This window comes from Empidonax traillii, unplaced genomic scaffold (genome assembly GCF_003031625.1).
Source record: "Empidonax traillii isolate 1590-97213 ecotype Southwest subspecies unplaced genomic scaffold, ASM303162v1 scaffold521:size443152, whole genome shotgun sequence".
Classification (NCBI taxonomy): domain Eukaryota; kingdom Metazoa; phylum Chordata; class Aves; order Passeriformes; family Tyrannidae; genus Empidonax; species Empidonax traillii.
Genome location: NW_020955714.1, coordinates 349,736 through 368,306, shown reverse-complemented (window position 1 = coordinate 368,306; position 18,571 = coordinate 349,736). Strand labels below are relative to the sequence as shown.

Genomic DNA, 18,571 nt, shown 5'->3' with positions numbered 1-18,571 from the left:
TTCTTCTGCTGTTTCTCTTTCATTTATTAGAACCACTGAGGACAAGTAATCTGCATTACTGGGTGATTAAGTAGTAGCAGTGTTTTCAGTGTCACAGGCAACACATGGAAAAAAACTTTCCTTCTCTAACTGCTACATGTAATGTAAGCTGTACAGGCTGCTCTGTGTTTTACATATTAACGGTGATATAAGGATCACAGATGGGGAATGGGTGGAGAATTGCTTTTCCTTCCCTTTCTCTCCACATAATTTCACTCAGCTCTGCCATTTCAATGTTCAGCTCCTATTGTTAAAGCGTGAGACATTAATTATAAGAAATACTTGAAGGCACAAAGTAAGGGAGATGCCTCAAACAAAACTGGGAGAGAAGAGAAAAGGACATTCAGGTAGTTGTCCTTAAAAGAAGGCACACTGAGAAGATAAAGGTCCTTACAGACAGATCCAGCATAAAGGTGAGCACCCTTAATTCACATTCTGCAGCAAGGGAGGATCTCCTGGTATCTCCCAGGAGCCAAAACATTCCGAGAAATTGGCTAGACCACCACCCATCCCTGGACACCTTCCTGGCCTCCACTACATGCAGGATATGAAAGTCTGCAGTTAATAGGTTCACCTTTCTTTTTCCATGCCCAAGACCAGGCTATAACTCCACCTGCCAGTGAGAAGGAAATGTATTCTGCTGGGTGTGCATTGCCCAGTCTGACAGCGTATATCTGGAGAAAGAGGAGGTAAAGAGAAGAGTGTTGTCTGCCCAGCACTACAAGAACCTGGGCTTACCCATCCATATGAACAATTTTTGAGTCATCTTCTGCAGTCAGTCTTCCTAGGAACACTGCATACTCTTTCTTCCCAAGAGGAATCTATTATTTCTCTATTATTTCCATCACGCTCTTAATTCACCATATGCACTCAGTAGCTAAACGTGCAGGTCTGTATGTATGAAATATGATTTAATACTTATAATGGAAGAATTATGGCCAGTATCTGTCTTCTTGCACAGTATAGGGCAATGAGGTCTTTTATAGGAATGTCAAGCATTTTTTACTCTAATAAAAATAAGAGGAACTTTTGCCCTAAACAACAGTCTATTACTTCGGTTCTTACAACTGTTGTCTTTGGCAAGACTGAGGAGTGGTCATACAATGGCATGATTTGAAAAGGGACAGGGACAAGGGACAAGTTACATTACGGAGTTTGGAGGGAGGCTACCTATCTAGCAGGGTTCGTCTGAGTGCTGGCTCCTGCTTGTGGCTCCCATGCAGCTCCTGTTATGTCGGGTCACTTGTACCTAGCACATGAGATTTTGGAGTGGTGGAAAGTTCACATCCTCCTATTGTGATTGCAAGTTCCAAACTTCACTGGAAAGCAGCAAGAGTCTGCTGTGTGAGAATTCTGCTTACCTCCCAGATGCTGCAAGCTTGTGGTATACTGCTGGTAAGTCCATTCTGCTGGAGGTGAAGCAGCAAAGCCACACCTATAAGAATAGTTCTCACCTTTTTTTTTTTTTCTCGCCCCAGCACTGCTGGGCTGCACCCCAGCCCAAGCCCAACCCATGTTGGGTTCCAGTGATTCAGCTCACAAGCTGGGAATTGATGTCTACAGAATGGAGGCATTGTTATGTGCTGGGAGAAGAGAAGACTGCTCTAAATAAAGCATTGTATTCTGTAACTGGGAGTAAAATACCTCTAAAATATTGCTTATAATTTTACTTAGCATAGAGTTATTACAGTAATTTTAGATACGTTAGTGATTTATGATGAAACGAGTTGACTTGTTTTTCTCTCAAATAAACCAGAAAATGCTATATTTCTTGGTAGTTATGTAGAAATTATTGTTTTTGGGAAGTTTAATATGAAGTGCTGAATGCCTTGATCTTTATGGAAAGAATGAGGACATAAATAGCAGTTAAATGGTAAACTTTGATCTTGATTCTTTGCCACTATTTTTCAAGAGCTGTCATACAGTACTTGCAGCATAGCAGACTAAGTGCAAATATGAAATTAAATTATTTTTCGTCTGCTCAGTATCTGCAAGACACTATCAGCTGCTCTAGTATCATATATGAAATAGAAAAGAAGCAATGACTGCTCTAAGATACACATTTTCTCCATAGTCATACAGCCCACAGTTCTTGAAATAGAACTATACTGAGTATCCCTTCCCAGTCCAGCACTTCCCTTGGCTCTGTACCAGGGCAACATTTCCATATGGGCCAAAATCTGTCTAACACGTACAGCTTCACTTCATGGAAAGTGATTTAAACCAAGTGATTTAACCTGAGAGTCCACATTACTTGCTCTTCATAAAATATTCCATATTGTCATCCTTGCTGGTTTCTGGGAGCTGTTGGGACATCCAAAGAGGAGCTTACTCTTTGCTAGGAAAAGCCTTATTCTGATGGTGCTGTTATTGCAAATAACTCTTGCTTCAGTGGCCTGGGAGAAATATTTGGAAAGCAAAAATACCCCCTGAGGGTGAAACACTTTTTGGGTAGAGAGGTGCTGGTTGTTACATGGATTCATATTTGTAAGCATTATCAAAGCATATCTGGCTACTAACATGTTCTTGGGTACAATTCCCCATTCTGGAACTGCATGGATGGTGTGTTTCTTTTTCCCAGTGGCAGGTATCCAAAGACCCTCTTTGCAATTTTACCTTCACATTTACTGCTGCCGGTCAATTGGTATGAGTAACATGGTTGGACTGAGCGAGGACGAGGCATGAACATAGCACTGGTCCATTAAAATTACTTACCTGACTTAAGTCAGGTGAGTGGTTTGCAACCACTGGTGCTGGTTCACAGCTCTTACTGAGTTCCCAGATGTCTCGAGAACTTGCTTATACCAGGGAGGTTGTTTGTGTGGTTTGTAGGGAAATATTTAGGCTTGCATTTGGGTAGAATTGTTCTTTCATTTCCCCTGCTGCTTTTGGCCTTTAGGCCTTAACTTTCTCCTTCTATATCACAACTGCTTATCAGGCAGTAGTTCTCTTTGGTCCCAGTGTTTCTGCTGCTTTTTTAACACGGATATGAAGCATTTTATTTGCTGTCTTTCTCATAATCATTAACAGGGGGCTTACAAAATCTTTGCCCTGCATGTTTCACATAGAAACCCAAATTCAACTGCTTGGTGGATGTCTTTTATCTCCTTGCATTTTCTGGATTTTGCAATAGACTGAGGACTCTATTTCTGTTTCCATTTCATGTGTCTGTGCTAATAGTCTGGTGGGGGTAGGAAATCAGGTTGGTGTAGTTTTTTTTGCAACAGACATATAAACTGTAGTATTTCAACAGCATATACTGGAGGCACTGTGAGGCTGCCAATGTCTCTCTGTAGATGCTGTCTCATTGCTATTGACAATAATGAATTTTCTTCTCTGTTTTTATTAAATGACAGGTTATATCTTACTCTGATGATATCTTCCCCTACCAGATGCTGTTTCAAATTTTCAAAAGGGCAAACCAGTTTAGATATGTCCTGCCGACCATGGTTAAAAGGCCAATCAGCTCTTCCTGTTTCAAGAGCAAGGCTCCCACCACAGTTACAATCCCCTGAACCTCTGCTGAAGTTGATTCAAGGTAAGTGTGGCTGTAGTCACCACTATCACATTGCATGTTTCGAGGTCATCTGAGAAACTTAGAAGAAATGCTTCTAGTTAACAACTAATAATGTGAACTAAATTAATATTTCAGTTATGGGAGTAAAACTGTATTGCCTTTAACTCTTTAGTCAATTCAGGTGTTTCAGTGATACTAAGTTTCATGTTATTTTTAGTTTACCCCTAGGTCTATTTCCGTGACCTCTTAGCTAAGAGCTGAGCTTGTGGTCATGATCTCTTGCAACTTCTGTCTTGTTGCATTCACATCTGTACAGCAGCATGGCAGTGACAATGAACCTTCCCAACATGTCTAGTGTATGTGGTGCCATTTGGGATCGATCCTGTGGCAGTTGACCCTCACCAACTATCACTCAGTATGTGTTTTGACCTGAGACCTGCCTACCTGCTAGGTCTCAGGACACAGCAAGGGAGATGCTTTCCTAAGTTACCAATGCTTGTCCCAGTCACTGGGATGAAGAAGTGCTTCTTTTTCTTTAGCAATTAAATAATTCTGTCCCGTTATATAGTGAGCCAGCTTGAATATATATGAAGATGAACCCTGTGTGTCTTCTGAGCAGTGACTACTTACCTATGTTCTGAGCTCTTGCTCTATATATAAGCTTCCCTATCTCTCCAGATTCCTACCAATTAATTGTTCTCTTCTTTCTCCCTGCTTTTTTCCCCTTTCCTGAGTATTCTGTAAGGCAGGTGCTATATAGATGGATTTTTCTGTGCTGTTTCCTGATATAGCTTCCTCACCTTTCATTGTCTGCTCTGTGCAGGCTAGTCATTCTCCTGGTGTGTCTGCTATGAACTGCTCATGCTAGGAATGCTCTGAGCAGGGTCAGGAGTCTGTGCTTTAATTGAAAGGAGCATCTTTTATTCTGTGCCACCTGAGGCTTCAGTCTGCATACTTTTTCTCTTGAGATTTATCTAGTGATTTTCCTTGTCCTGATGATGTTCTGGTCATGCTACCAAGAGTGTCTAATGTTGCTTGAGCTGTGGCTGTTGTTTTGTGTGGCAGCAAATGGAGGTAGCCTTGCAAGTTGAATGACACCCACTTTCTCTTTGACATTTGACTTAGTGTGTGTGTTGTTTCTGTCTCCACAATGGACAGCTTGTCCACCTGGGATATTCACATGAAGAAAGCCTTGCTGTAACCTGACTATGTATGAGCTGCTTCATGCTCTTGCTTCTTCAGCATTATCTTAGAACACACGGAGCATGAGGTGAACATCTGTATGTTGAAGTAAAGTTCTCCTGCTTCATGCTGTGAAAGTCCCATGTCTAGAAAAGGACAGGTACCCACACTGAGGTCACATGCTACCTTGTGAGGCAACAGCTCCCCGCACATATGCCCTCGTCACTTCAGAAACCACGCGGACCTTGTTATTTGCCTCTTTTCTGCCAATTTTGAGTGACAGAAATTCACTCTGAGACTCTAATGCTCATGTTTCCCTTAGCTATGGTACTTTCTGTGTATTTTTGACAGGATTTTTCTTGTCAGAGATATTATGTGTGACCCAATGCAGAACAGTCATCTCTGAAACTTTTCCTTCTTATACCACCCATAACCCTTCTTTCTGCATTTCTTCTCTCCTCTGTTACACTCATATCTGTTTGCCGAAGACTATCCATGGTTTTCTTTTCCTTCTACACTTAACTTTTAAGCCGCTATAGGTTTCATCGAAGAATTGGACAAATGCAAATACTGTCACATAGAAACTGGGGAGATCATGTAGGTGGAGCAAAGGAATTGAAGGGCTGCTTGCAGTTACAGCTTGCCACTAGGTTGGCTTAGATGCTGTGGCAGGATATGCCCACGTAGTGATCCGACCAAAGGCAATATATGACCTTCTATATACATACACATAGATAGGAAACCAGTGCTGGTGTGATTGGTCTTTTCTTTTTCTGTAGTGTTTCAAGTTTCTAATCCTTTGTATCTATAGGAACAGAGTTAGATCTGGCACAATGCTCAGGCAGAGAAGAGAGAAAGTAAGGCAATATACAGCTTCAGGGCTATGTAATTTTTTTCTTTATACAGTCTTGATAACATAACAGCCTTCACAGTGTTACTTCCAGAAATTTCAACACAGTATCTGATAAGCACAGGTCATACCTGCATTGCACCTCAGCAGCTCAGATAAAAAAGCAGTTTAAAACAAATTTGATCTCTGATTATTGTTGGCTGTCCTTGCATTGCTATAAGGGGGAACCTACATTTCTTTAAATTGCTGAGAAGATTGAGCTATTTATCTGGGTTTTTATGTTTTCCAGCAGCAACACAGAGGTTGCACACAAGCTGAAATTAAGCATCTTAAAAACCAAAACATGCTGAAATTAAGCATTTTTTAAAACCAAAACATGCTGTCACTAGTGGAAATTTGTGGGAAATAGTATCTTAATAACCCACCAACAGGCTTTGTCAAAAGCAGTGTGGTATCTGGGCACAGCTGCTGTGGTGGTAACCATTGATTTAGGGGCTGTTGCAAGGAATGGTGTCAAGAATTGCTCTCTGGTGTATCCAAAATTTTCTTGAACAGGTAGCACACTGAATTAGTCATGCCAAAACCCGAAGTATCTGCCTCCATTTGCAATGGAGTTTATGCTCAGGGCTTGTATTTTAGGTGTAGTAAAAAGGTAGTAGTAAAGGTGTAGTAAAAGGTATTTACTTATAGTAAAATAACCCCCTTTTACCCATCTACCTTAATGTAAGGCATCTCTTTAAAAACACTTGTTGCCTGCAACACTTCTGCAGTGATGCTACGCATGTAAAACTTAAATGAAAAATGCTGATAGAGAGCACATCTTAATTATAAATAACAAGTTTTTAATGGATGTTATGATACCTTTATGTGAAAAGGTATCCTTTCTCCCTTTTTCTTAACACCTTTGTCTCCCAGTGCTGTTTCTGGTTGTAACTGCTAATCTCACTATGATGTCTCTTGTTCTTCAGAAGCTTAGGGTTATTTCCTTATGGCAGTTTGGTCTTACTTGTCCCTGTAGCACTCATAGGTTGAACTTCCTGGAGCTTTGGTTTAACGTCAGCCATCGATCACAACAGAGGGTAACTGAGTGAAATGTAATGGTCTGTAAAACATAGGTCATGGGTGATGACGTACTGGTCCTTTTTTAGCTTTGAACTCTGTAAACCCTGTGGGAACAGGCGGCCTCGCTCCTCTCCCACTCCTGGGCTCAGCTTTGCAAAGCTGCAGAGAGGGAGGGGGAAATGAACCAACCCAGCGCCTTCGCCCCCTTAGAATCTTTATCCCATTGAAAACCGAAAGGATCGCAGTTCCTGGTCCTGGTCTGTCACTACAGCTCACACCTTCGAGGGTCTCTCCCGGGCAGGCTGTGTCCGGGAGCCACACACAGGTGTGAACCAGCCCCAGCGGGAGAGCCAAGCCACAGAAAACCCTTCTCCAGGGCAGATGTTCCCCCGGGTCTCGCTCGGTGGCAAGAGCCACTGCAGCTTTCAACTTCCAAAAGAGGAATGCCGCTCCCCAGCACGCTGCCTGCGGTTTCACACCGCCCAGCCGCGGATCGCCGCCCATCCAGCCCCTGAACCCTGCGGCGGGACAGCTCCGGTGGGTGCCGGGAGAAGGAGCCCGAGTAGGCGGTGGGCAGGCCTCCCGGGCTGGCTTTACAAGGGAATGTGGTGACACAAAGCCAAGGCAGAAGCCCCACTCCCGCCGCCTCTCCTCCCGCACTTCCAGAGGCACAGGCGGCCGCTAGAGGGCGCCGCCCCGCCCCGCGCACGGCCCCGGGGCGCGGTGCCGGGAGGGGCGGAGCATGCGCAGTGGGCGCGCCTCGCCCGTGCCGCGCGCCCCCGCCACCGCGAGCGGGAGGAGGAGGAGGAGGAGGAGGAGGGAGACGGGGAGATAGGGAGGGAGGGAGGAAGGTCGGGCGGTCCTCTCGGGTACCCCCGGCGGCGAGGGAAAGATGGCGACGCTGGGAGGCGAGTCGCAGCCCTTCCCCGCCTCTGCTCTGGCGGCGGCGGGTGGGGTGGGCGGCGGCGGCGGCAGCGGGGCGCTGGGTCTGCAGGCGCCGCTGAATCGCGGTCTGGAGCGGGCGCTGGAGGAGGCGGCGCACTCCGGGGGGCTCAACCTGAGCGGCAGGAAGCTGAAGGAGTTCCCGCGCAGCGCCGCCGCCCTCAGCCACGACCTCTCGGACACGGTGCGGGCAGGTGAGCCCGGGCGAGGGGCCGGGGGCGCAGGGAGGGGGCGGCCGGCGCCAGGCTCTGCCGGGGCGGGAGGAGAGGGGAGGCGGACGGTGGTTTAATCGCCGGGGACGCCCCTCCCCGCCCCCTCGGGCATTGGTGCCCCCCAGGCTCCCTGAGAGGCGAACACCCATTCCCCACTCTTTCGTGCGTCCTCCCCCGGGCCCATCCCCACGCGGAAACCGAGCGCACCTCCCTCCCTCCGCGGACCCTGTGCTTTCTTTATTCTCCCCCCTCCTCCGCCTTGGTGTATGAGGTAGGTGTTTGCTCGCATATGGCTGGATCTCTGCACGCTGCTCTCCATCCCCCCCAGCTCTGCATTTGGTGAGGCAGGGCTGGCTCTCCGTGCCACACTGGGGGAATGCCTGTGTATGTGTGTGAGGAATTCTTGCTCGCACCTGTCCGTCTCTCCCTCTGGGGAATGTGCGTCTCTGTGCCACCCTTCCCTGACTGCTGAGGTTTGCGGTGGCTGTCAGCCCACCTTTGATTCAGCTGCGGGAGGAATACGTATACGTGCCAAGGTGGATACCTGCCTCTTCTGCCCTGCTGCTCGTGGGTGGACCCGCCAGGCACGGAGCATGTAACCACATTAAGATACACACGTGCCTCCGGACATGTCACCTGTTTGCATGCCATAGGTGGAGACATGTCCATAGGAACACGTTTCTCTGCAGCTACCCCAGAGAGCATGCTACCTTTCCACTAATGACACTTGTTCAGCTCTGGGGTTCACATCCACCCTTGTGTCCTTACAGTCATTAGCCACAAGCACCAGCTCTATGGAGCGCTATCTTCCAAGGCAAATATGAAGAGAAATTGCAAGTCTTCACAGGCATTGTACATATTCTGCAGTGGGGGACATCATCATTACATAAATCTGCAGGCAGGAGTGGTGACATGAGGTGTATCCATCCAGTCCATGTTTGCCTTGCCCTAACACTTTCCTTCCAACGTGGAAAAAGGCACACTTATTTCTCACCTAAGCAGACAGACACTGCTCAAAGGGTCATACCTGTTTTCCTGCCCCTGTTTATGCCAGGGCTTGGAACCTAATCTGTACTTTACATGTGAGGAGGCAGAATAGTACAAACCCGCATTAGAAGAATATTTTAGAGTATTCCTAAGATCTTTAGTGTGCTGCCTCCGCATGCCCTTTTGTGTCCCCATTTGCCTGCTGAAGATAATTGTGTTGTAACAGCAGAGGAGGAGACGTGTAGTCACTTGTTCTTGTCCCACGAAACAGCAGGTGCTATACCTGCATGCAAACACATGATAACATGAATCGCAATTCTTGACTACTCCTGCACATGAGGGTATTTAGGCCTGCCTTTATGTGGACACATATGTGCTGACTGCATGGTTGTGTCTATTCCAGGTATGAAGAACAGAGCGTATGTTCCAGATGTGTGGTAGATGTCATATGCAGTTGTCATTTAGCTTTGTCACTTGGTTGCTTTTGCTGAGTGGATTTCACATTGGTCTGTGTGAACACCTATATCATCATACCAATAAAAGAGAAATATGAAGGAAACCTGATGTATGAAACTACCTTGAATTGATAGCATGAGCTGCCGTGGTAACAGTTAGTTGATTCAGTAACAGATGTGAAAGGGGAGCATGGTGGTGGAACTGAATGTGGTTAGAAGAATGACTTTCAGCTTGTCTTCCCAAGCAAGACGTTTTATCTCATTGCTTTTTTAAAGTTGTAGTCTAGCAAAGGCATGCCATGATACGAGATAAATAGTTTGGAAATCCAGAAATTTAGCTTGTTTGGTTTGATCTTATGTTGATCCAAACTGCTGGAAAACAAGATTTTGTATGAGGGAAGAAAACTGTTTGATTTGCGGTATGTTAGTATTTATGTGTTGTGTAAGTATGGGCTGTACAAGCATGAGCTGTGTGTGGTATGTATAGGTAGTACCTGCTTGTTACATGCTTGCTTGTTCTACTAATTTTTCTAGGAAAAAAAGTAGTCTTTTGAGCATTAATGTGCTTTTGTCGGAGTTTACCTGGAAGACATTCAGTATGAAATTAAATGTACAATTGTGTTTCTATTCTCTTTTTGTTTGGTATAAACAGCAGCGTAGAGCAGCCCGTGTCTCAATCTTGTGACAACAGCAGCCCTTTTTTTGTTTTCCCTCCTTAGGAGAACCATGTGTTAATCTATAGTTACTTAATGTTTTTGTTTGTAACAGTGAGTTATAACTGTTGAATGGGAATTGTTTGCCTTGGGAGTTAAGTCGTGTGTTGATATATTTAAAAAAAAAAATCCGTGTTTCTTTTCACTTGTTACATTGCTTAACTAAAATATATAAACAGAGGAGATGCTTGGCTTAAGCCCAGATTGCTGAAGCTCTTGGGGCAAACTCTTGATGGGAATTTTCTCTCTTTTTTCCTCTCCATAAATGTGCATGGTATAAAACCAGTACTTTTTTGTACTGCTTGGAATATGTCTGTGCAGTGAGTGACTTACAGTTTTGAATCTGATGTGCTGACATGTCTCTCAAGCCCGGAAACTTTGGGTTTTGGGGTAGAGGTAGCCTTTCATTGTTAAAGTTTTGTTTGTTTTTGTTTGTGGGGTTGAATTTAGAAGTCTGAAGGGCAGGGAATTTCCAGAAAAGTGAAACCATGTCTGCATCTTGAGAGTGGTTTAGTATCAGAAACTGAAAATATTTTTGGATTCAGAAAGTAATGGTCTACAGCTACTCGAATAAAATATTATCAAGCTTGTTGTGGGGAAAGGTTCTGAGCGCTTTATATAGGTCTGAGGAAGAAAGAAGTGTTAAACTGTATATTCTCTGTTCATGCTTTTTTTTTTTTCCCTGAAGTTAAAAGTCAGATTTCCTCTAGCAATTGATGCAGTTATGAAAGGGACAGTTTGTTTGCCTTTAACAGCTGGGACTGGATCGTTTGACTTTTCTAGCTCTTATTGCAGCTACATTCTGTAGTAACTGCAGAGGCTTAACTGTACTTATCACTTTCTATTTGTGCAGCTTCTTGTTATGCTTTTTCTTCTGTGACTTTTCTTTGCATTAAATACGTCTCGCTCACAGAGATATGATAGGACATTTCTTTCACAGTCTTTGAAAATTCTGCTTTAGAGGTGAGTGACCCGGTCAGATGGAACTTTCGGGCTGTATCTCTGCACACAGGAGGGAGTTTTCATGTTGTTCGGTACTGTTAGAAGAAAACAAAACCTCTATGTAAAGTGTCTTGAGCTTAGTCAGATATTTTAAACCACATCAGTACGAATGCATTGCAAAAACCATTTCAAAAATAATAAACGCTATTCTTATCACTTTTATTACAGGCTGGGTTATGCAGAAGTCAGTGGCACAGTAATCACATAGTTCTTAAGTAATAGCATGCAATTACATTCCTCCAAACTGCTGGGAATGCTGGAAGCATTCCTCTTTATAAGAGAGGAAGAAAAGGCCCCAAAGATGTTACTTAAGTGTGTAACCATGGCTGCCTGTATCACATCAACCTCTCTCTGTAGGCTTTGCTTGTATTTCTGAAGGCAGGTCCTCTGAACCTTTTCTGGTGAACACCTTCTTCATCCATTTCTGCTGGCCAAGTTAGTCACACAAGGAAGGATTACTTGCTGCTGCTGGTAATGACATGGGAGAGAAGCAGTATATTTTTTAATCATACACTACATTGTTAGAAAATAATTACAAATTGAAGTATTTGATTCCTAGTTTGGACAGTATGAAATTTTGGAAGGAATATATTTTTATTTTTTGAGCTTTAGAATGCTCACTCAAGAAAGGAACTCCTACCTGCTGTTTGTAAAAACGTTTCTAAGTGGCCTGTGCTTGCTTGGCAATGCTGTGTTGAAGACACCTTAGCTTGGCAGCATCTTTGAAATAGTTGTTTAGACTGTATCACTGTGGATTTGTTTTCAAAGTGATTAAAACATCGCAGTATTACTATGGGGATTGATACTGGTTCAGGTGAAATATGTTCCTTTCATTCCTCTTTGCAAATAATAATAATATCATCATTATCATCATATCTGATTTCCCATTTTTTCAAAATAAAATAACTTAAAATAGGGCTCTGAGCAACCTGATCTAGTCAAAGATATCCCTGCTTCTTGGAGTAGGATTGAGGTAGATGACATTTAAAGGTTCCTTACTACCCAGACCATTCTATAATTCTATGCATATTAGATTGCCATAATTTATTCTCACTTATTTTCTCAAGCTCCTTTATTAATGTAATTCTTCCTTTGCTTCTGAGAATTCTCCTAATTACAGCAGTAAAGGTGCAGTGGGTTCCACCTATTCTAAATGCTGGTTGTACTGGGAAGGATGTCACATGTACAGACTAGTTTGTTTGTGCTACAGCATGCTTTCAGGTATCAAATATGACCGCCAAATGGACTCTTGTTTAGAATTTGGTTGTTATTTGGTCACTAGGGAAAAAAAAGAGATTTTATATGCCTCTGTCCTTTTAAGAATTCTCTCCAGTGATTGCTACTTTGAATAATTCATCATCTAGAATTAATATTTTGATTAAATTGTGGTTTTTTTTCTGATGAGGCTTTTGAGAGACATTAATTTTGCTGATTTTATCTAAACTCATATCAATTAAAAAAGTCTTTATAAAGCAAAACAAAAGAAGAGAACTTTATTTCTTCTTCATGTTCAAAAGTCAGTCCCTTCCTACAGCCTTCCTGTGTTTATTTGAAGATTTCTAACTTAACTTATTCTGTTTCTTACACAAAGAGTAACTGTATCAGGACTGGAAGAGAGAGTAAATATGTTTATTATCGCTAATGAACAAAATATTACCCTGCAGCCAAAGCTTACGGGATATAACTCTGAAGGCTGAAAAATGAAGATAAATCAATTTTGTGTTCATTATTATGTATCCAGCAGTATATATAACGTTATTATGTATTTAACAGTTTCCAACACTACCTGATCACGGGCTCTGTCTGGATATCTCTGTCAGCATATTCTAATTGCTGATTTTTACTCAAGCAGTGCTTCATGAAAGAGCTTTATCAAACTAAAGGAGTTTTTGTAGAAGCATGGTTATGTGTAGGAACTTATAGCTGCAGAATACCATTTAAACCATTGGTTCTTGCTTTCCAAAGCCTGAGTGCATCACTGCTTATGGATCTTAGAAAACCTCAAGGCTATTGACTCCCATTGAAAAGAGTCTATTAGTTCTTTTGCTGTAGAGTTTAGTCACTTGTGCTTTTGAAAGTTACCTCCTTTGTTTGGAGATTTATGCCCCCATATCTGAAAAGTAGTCAGTGACTTTGCAGGTGCTGTTAGACTCTTCTCAACACAAAACAAAGTGAATTAGCTTGGAGTGCCTTTTGTTGCGTGGAACAAATTAGCAGTACTCAATTGCCTGGTTTCTCTTTCAGAATGTGGCTTGTACAGATTAATGACTTTCTACCACTGACTCTGTGTGTGTGTCTCTTTCCCTTGTATTTTTGTTTGTTTTTTCTTTTGGACTAGTTTGCTTTGTAGAAAAGCTTCAGAACTTAGGCAAAGACTATGGGGCAGGAGAGATGACAGCCTAGAAATCATACGATAGGAGGAAAGGGGAAACCCTGCAATTTCAACAGGAGTAGGCGCTGCTGTGTATTGAATCTTGACCCTTAAAGCTAACTTTCAGTTGAGAGTGGCTCTTTTATAAACAGCTCTACATAGAATAGCCAAAGCCATGTTTGGATATGCTGTGCATGTAAATGAATAAAAACTGATTGCTCTTGAAGAAATACTGCCCCTTTGTGCATCCTTGGCCAACCTGCTTGGAAGAGACTGACTCGCTGTTATGGTAGTTAGGGTGCTACAGATTCCTTTTCAAACACTTCTAGACAAACAGTTTTGGAGATCCACTCGCATGTGATTACAGGCCTTGTGGGAGGTAGAAGCCAAATTATCCCTATATTCTTTGTGAGCCTCCTTTTAATCCTTCCCTAATCTGTTTCTATTGTGTCATCAGCACAAAAGACATCTTGGTTGAGGCATCGGTATAACAGGAGAGACTGCATGGGTCTTAATACAGTTACTATATGCAGAGTTTTGAAAACAGAAACTTAGTGAGGCTGGGGCAGAATCAGCTATGACAAGGTAGAATGAATATTTGCCCAGTAGAACTGTGGCTTGGAAGAGGAATGGGGTGAATGCCGATGTAATACAGGTTTGAAGAAGAAAATTGATAAAAAGAAGATACTGTTAAAAAGATACTGCTAAAGGCAGAAGTGTCATAAAGAGTGAAAATTTCTGAACTGCTGAGCAAAAATATATGAAGTAGTGGAAAGAAGGGAAAGGATTTTAAGCAGGGCAGTGAGCTGTATCTTCTTGGCTGAAAGTAATAAAAGGCTTGGGATACTTTTCTGATATCTGTAAAACTGAGGAAAAATGCTAATTATGTTAATAATGACAATTAGAATTTTGTGAATAGAGAATTAGGTAAACATGGAGAAAATTATTTGACTCTAATGTCAATGATGTTTATTGACTTTATGCTGCAAATAATAGTTTCAAATTCATAGTTTAAAATATTAACTGTTGGATTTAAGTTTGGAAAGCCTAGCATCCGTTAGCCTGCAGAAGGAAAAGTCAGTGACATTTTTGCTGCTTACAGAGTTACAAGAGCAGCTAAGGTGGAGCCTGAAGTTTTGCATATCAGAATGACCATTCTAGGTAGGTTGAGCAACTTCTCCAGGCCATAGACAGATTGTTCATCATTCTGCGTGCTGTGTTCTTGCTGTTAGTACGCATCTTCTAGATTTATGAACATCCCCGAGCTGGCTAGATTGCTAATTCAGAGTTAAAATTAATATGATTTAAATAGTTTAAGTGGCATTTCTCAACCAGCCGTGTCCTTGACTTGTTCTGTTGAGACCAGAATTAGGAAAACACGGCACCCATTTATTGTTCTCCTGTGTGTAAAACTGAAAGAGCCAGAAATGTAATCCCTGTGTTCCGCATGCAGATTGCTGTCAAAAGTGGAAATGGGTGTTACTTCTGACTGTTCTCTGCTGACAATATTGTTTAAGGTATAATACACACATCAGAGTAGTTCTTTGGAAGGGTACTGAGGAGTTAATCTTCTGAAGGAATAATTACTTTCTGCTAAATTTGTGCATAGATGTGTCCTTGTGGGAGGAGTTCATTTACGAAATTCTAATGCTTTGTCCCCAGTGTCTTTTCACTAAGGGTGTCCTGCTGGCCAGCTTTTTATCCATTTTTTCCTTGTATGGTGCAGAACACCATAATGTCTGTAAACCTCCTAACTATTTAAAAATAGAAATAACAATAACAGTCTTGCATCTTTTATCCCAGTCTGTAGGAGATTTTATTCCTTGGTGCAAAGTGCAGTAATTGTAATACTTCTATTTCCTTTCAAGATTTAAAATGTAAGATTGGTAACGGATTTAATTCTTAGGTTTTGGATTTGTCTATATAGACTAGTTAAGTGTTTTCTACTATTGCAGCCTAATAAATACTTGTTTCTGGTAGAAGGAGACATTGCTGGAGCAGCTGGCATTAATATGTGGGTAGAGAATTTAAGGCAAATAATTTTTTGAATTAAAGAAACAAAATTCAGCAAATTACATCTTGGAATTACATTTAAACATAGCATGTTACTTGATTTCTTTGTACTGTAAAGAATACTAAAATACTACTATAATACTAGTTTATATTATAAAATAGTATGTTTCAAAAGTAGCACAGAAACTGCAAATGACACTTTCATTTATTGTCTGTATACAGACCTGAGGGTTTTTAAACTTCTGAAGTCTGCATCTTTGGTTGTGTTATTTGCAGTGACATCACTCCTTTCTAGCATTATATGAGACAGGCAAAAGGCAAAAAAAAATTAATTAAATTAGTCGAGAAATAAAAAGCTGTCCACATTTAACTGTGGAGAGAAAAACATGAATAAGATGTTGGATTTATTGTTTGGTAAACAGAAAGAAACATGCATAAAATGTGTGTGCAAAGATAAATCACTGAAACTAATGGAGAAGTTTTGTAAAATGGGCATGAAGTGGGATAGGAAGAGAAGAGAAAATTAAATCAGAGATTAATCCAAGGAAAGAAGTGGAGCAGAATACGCCCTTGGATAAGGTTTACAGAAGTAAGGCAAGATACCAAACGTGCAATAATTCATTTATAATAAGAACCTTGTGTCACGTCTTGAAGATAGTGACATTACTAAACAAGATTTTTATTATTGAATATTTTTAAAACTGTTTGAACTTTTAACTGTTTAAAAATTTAATGATAGGAGAAACAGGGATTATTGAACTATTGACAGGTTGTACCATTGCTGCTGTTATGTTACTTTATTTGGATAATAGCGAGGCCTAGAGGAATTCAGTCTTGTTAAGGCAGGGCAAGTGTACTAGCAACAAAGCGGTCTGTCTATTCGATGGGGAATGAGAAAGAGCATAGTGTCATTCGTATGTTATATAATTAAAAATGCAGACAGTTATGGAGATTTCTGGAATGGGATGTCTGGTCAAAGCTGAAAGGAGCCTTCTCAGCAGTTGGGGCAGGGTAAGGTTGCCCTGGTTATTAAACACAGCTGTGATTGATTAAGGGGAGAAACTTAAACCTGGGTTCTCATGCTCCTTTTATGTCGTGTTGCTAAGGTTTTTTGTTTGGTTGGTTTGTTGTTGTTTTTTGAGTTCATCCCAGTTCAAGAAAATTGTCCTTTTGCCTTCCGCTTTGTACAGTGTCGTTTCCCTGCTCAGTAAGTTCTTCCTGTGATCCATGTTCCAAGATTTAAATTCCAGCCTGGCTGAATGCCTACTCCTTGCTTGTGTTCCTTTTACCAGCCAGTTCAGATTGCTTTGTGTTAGTGACTTGTTTTTTTCCTCACTCACACGTGTCCTGTCACTTGCAAGGTTTACTAGACATGGTATTTTCCCCTGCTTGGTAAGATTATGACCAAGACTATCCTTGTGCCACCAATCTGAAATGTTTTATGTGTCCATGCTTAGTCTTATTTTGAGACCTATCAGTACAGTTCCTCCTACCTTGTATACAACGTTAACAAGCTTTGTCATTGCATGTAGTTCTTGATTATTTTTTTCATCTCTCATGAACAGATGATGTAGTTTCTTAGTCACAATGTGCAGAAATCAAGACTGCTTTACTGAATTGTAGCTTTATTATAGTGGACGTTTTCCATTTGCTATATGAACTTTCAAATTCGATGAAAAAGTATTATGTGAATTTGGCAGTGTTTGGTTTTATATGTTATTTTATGAGGTTTTTTTGGGGAGGCGATGAAAAAGGCTGCTGAATCTAAAATTGCTTGTTTTTCTTTTTAAAAAATTGGAAAATTTCTTCCCCAACTTTGGAACTGCTCTTTTTTTTTTTTTTTTCCATATGCTTATTGAAATTTAGCATAAAAAGTGAATATGATCTGCCAGACTGTTAAAAGAAAGTCTTTCATGAAGGTGATGTGGATTTAATAATTTGAATGAAAATATAAATTAATTTAAAATAACCAGTAACTTAAATTAGCTAAAATTTTTGTAAGGGAATTTCGAGATAAGACAGACACTATCATGGTATAGACCATGAAACACTCTTTTGTATGATGGTACTGCTATGTTGAGATGTGCTGTTTGTAGCTTTGGCACTCAGCCAAAGCGTCAGGAACTGCTACGGGTAGAGAAAGTAGTCTTTTGAATTTCTTGTGTTTTGAGTGTAATTATATTGATTGTTAATGTAATGACTTTAAAAGCTTAAGTCTTTAAGTCATTAATATAATGGCTTCAAGATTTCTACTTTTAGTTGTTCCTAGCATAGACCTTGTTCTGTGTTTCTGTTAAAAATTACCTTGCAAATGTTGCTCAGTGGGTTACTTCGTTGTTCTATAATGATGCAGGTTATCCGTGGTTGTACAAATTGGAAAAACTGAGAATCAGGTATTTTGAATGGTTTAATCCAGATATTGGAACAGATCAAAGACAAAACTGTGAAAGGGATCCAGCATTGGTTCTCTGTTTTTTTTTTTTTTTTTTAATTTCTCAATCAAGACAGTGTACGTTATCTTCAAGAATAGATGTTGAGGTATTTGAATTAAAGTCTTGTTCTGGAAGATATTGTGACAGTAGTAAAGACTTAAACCTTGAAGCTTCCATTATGGCCTTAAGTCCTGGGAGTGGTTTAAATGTATTAACACAATGCAGAAACTCACATTATAGGAGCATCTGGCACAGACACACAGATACAACTCAGAAATAGTCATTCTCTAAAAGAATACCACTCTGGATTTGCAAGCAGTTAGATATTAACTTTACACAAAAAACCCCAAACAAACAATAAAAAATCACAAAGCAAACAAACAAAACCAAAAATTCCCCCCAAACCCACACCCCCTAGCCCCTCCCCTAAAAGCAAATCCCTCCACAAAACAAACAAAAAGTAACACCACACAACCCCCCCCCCAACAAAACAACTAAAACCCCCTCCAAAGCCCAGTATTTTGGCAAGAAGTGCTGTAGTCCTTCTGCCAGTTTTCATATCTTCATACATTTGGCTTCCTAGAGAACTGAAAAGGTTATTTTTGGCATAGTGCCCTAGGCTAAAAATGGCTTCTGGAATCTCATAGCTCAGTTTGGTGTTGAGCAGTTCTGTGCAGTAGTAACATAACTGCAGTAATTGGTAGTCTCGCTGAAGGCATTTTAGTTATGCACTTAAATGTTAAGCTGTGGGAGATGTGGCTGTGTGATCGATCCCTTCAACATCCCGTTTATCA

At 41.3% G+C, this 18,571-nt stretch overlaps 1 protein-coding gene across 6 annotated transcripts in view; it reads left to right on the top strand.

The window, feature by feature from the left end:
* Positions 1 to 7,478: 7,478 nt before the first annotated feature.
* LRCH1 (leucine rich repeats and calponin homology domain containing 1) overlaps positions 7,479 to 18,571 on the top strand; it is a 111,010-nt gene continuing 99,917 nt past the window's right edge. For 2 of the 6 annotated variants that reach the window (XR_003572693.1, XM_027896962.1), the window contains exon 1: positions 7,479 to 7,786. Coding sequence is in view for 3 of the 6 variants with exons in the window: in XM_027896962.1 (XP_027752763.1) it covers positions 7,543 to 7,786 (244 nt within the window). In the remaining 3 variants the exon portion in view is untranslated. The remainder of the gene's footprint in view (positions 7,787 to 18,571) is intronic. The other 4 variants (XR_003572694.1, XM_027896963.1, XR_003572695.1 and 1 more) reach the window with 2 other exon arrangements.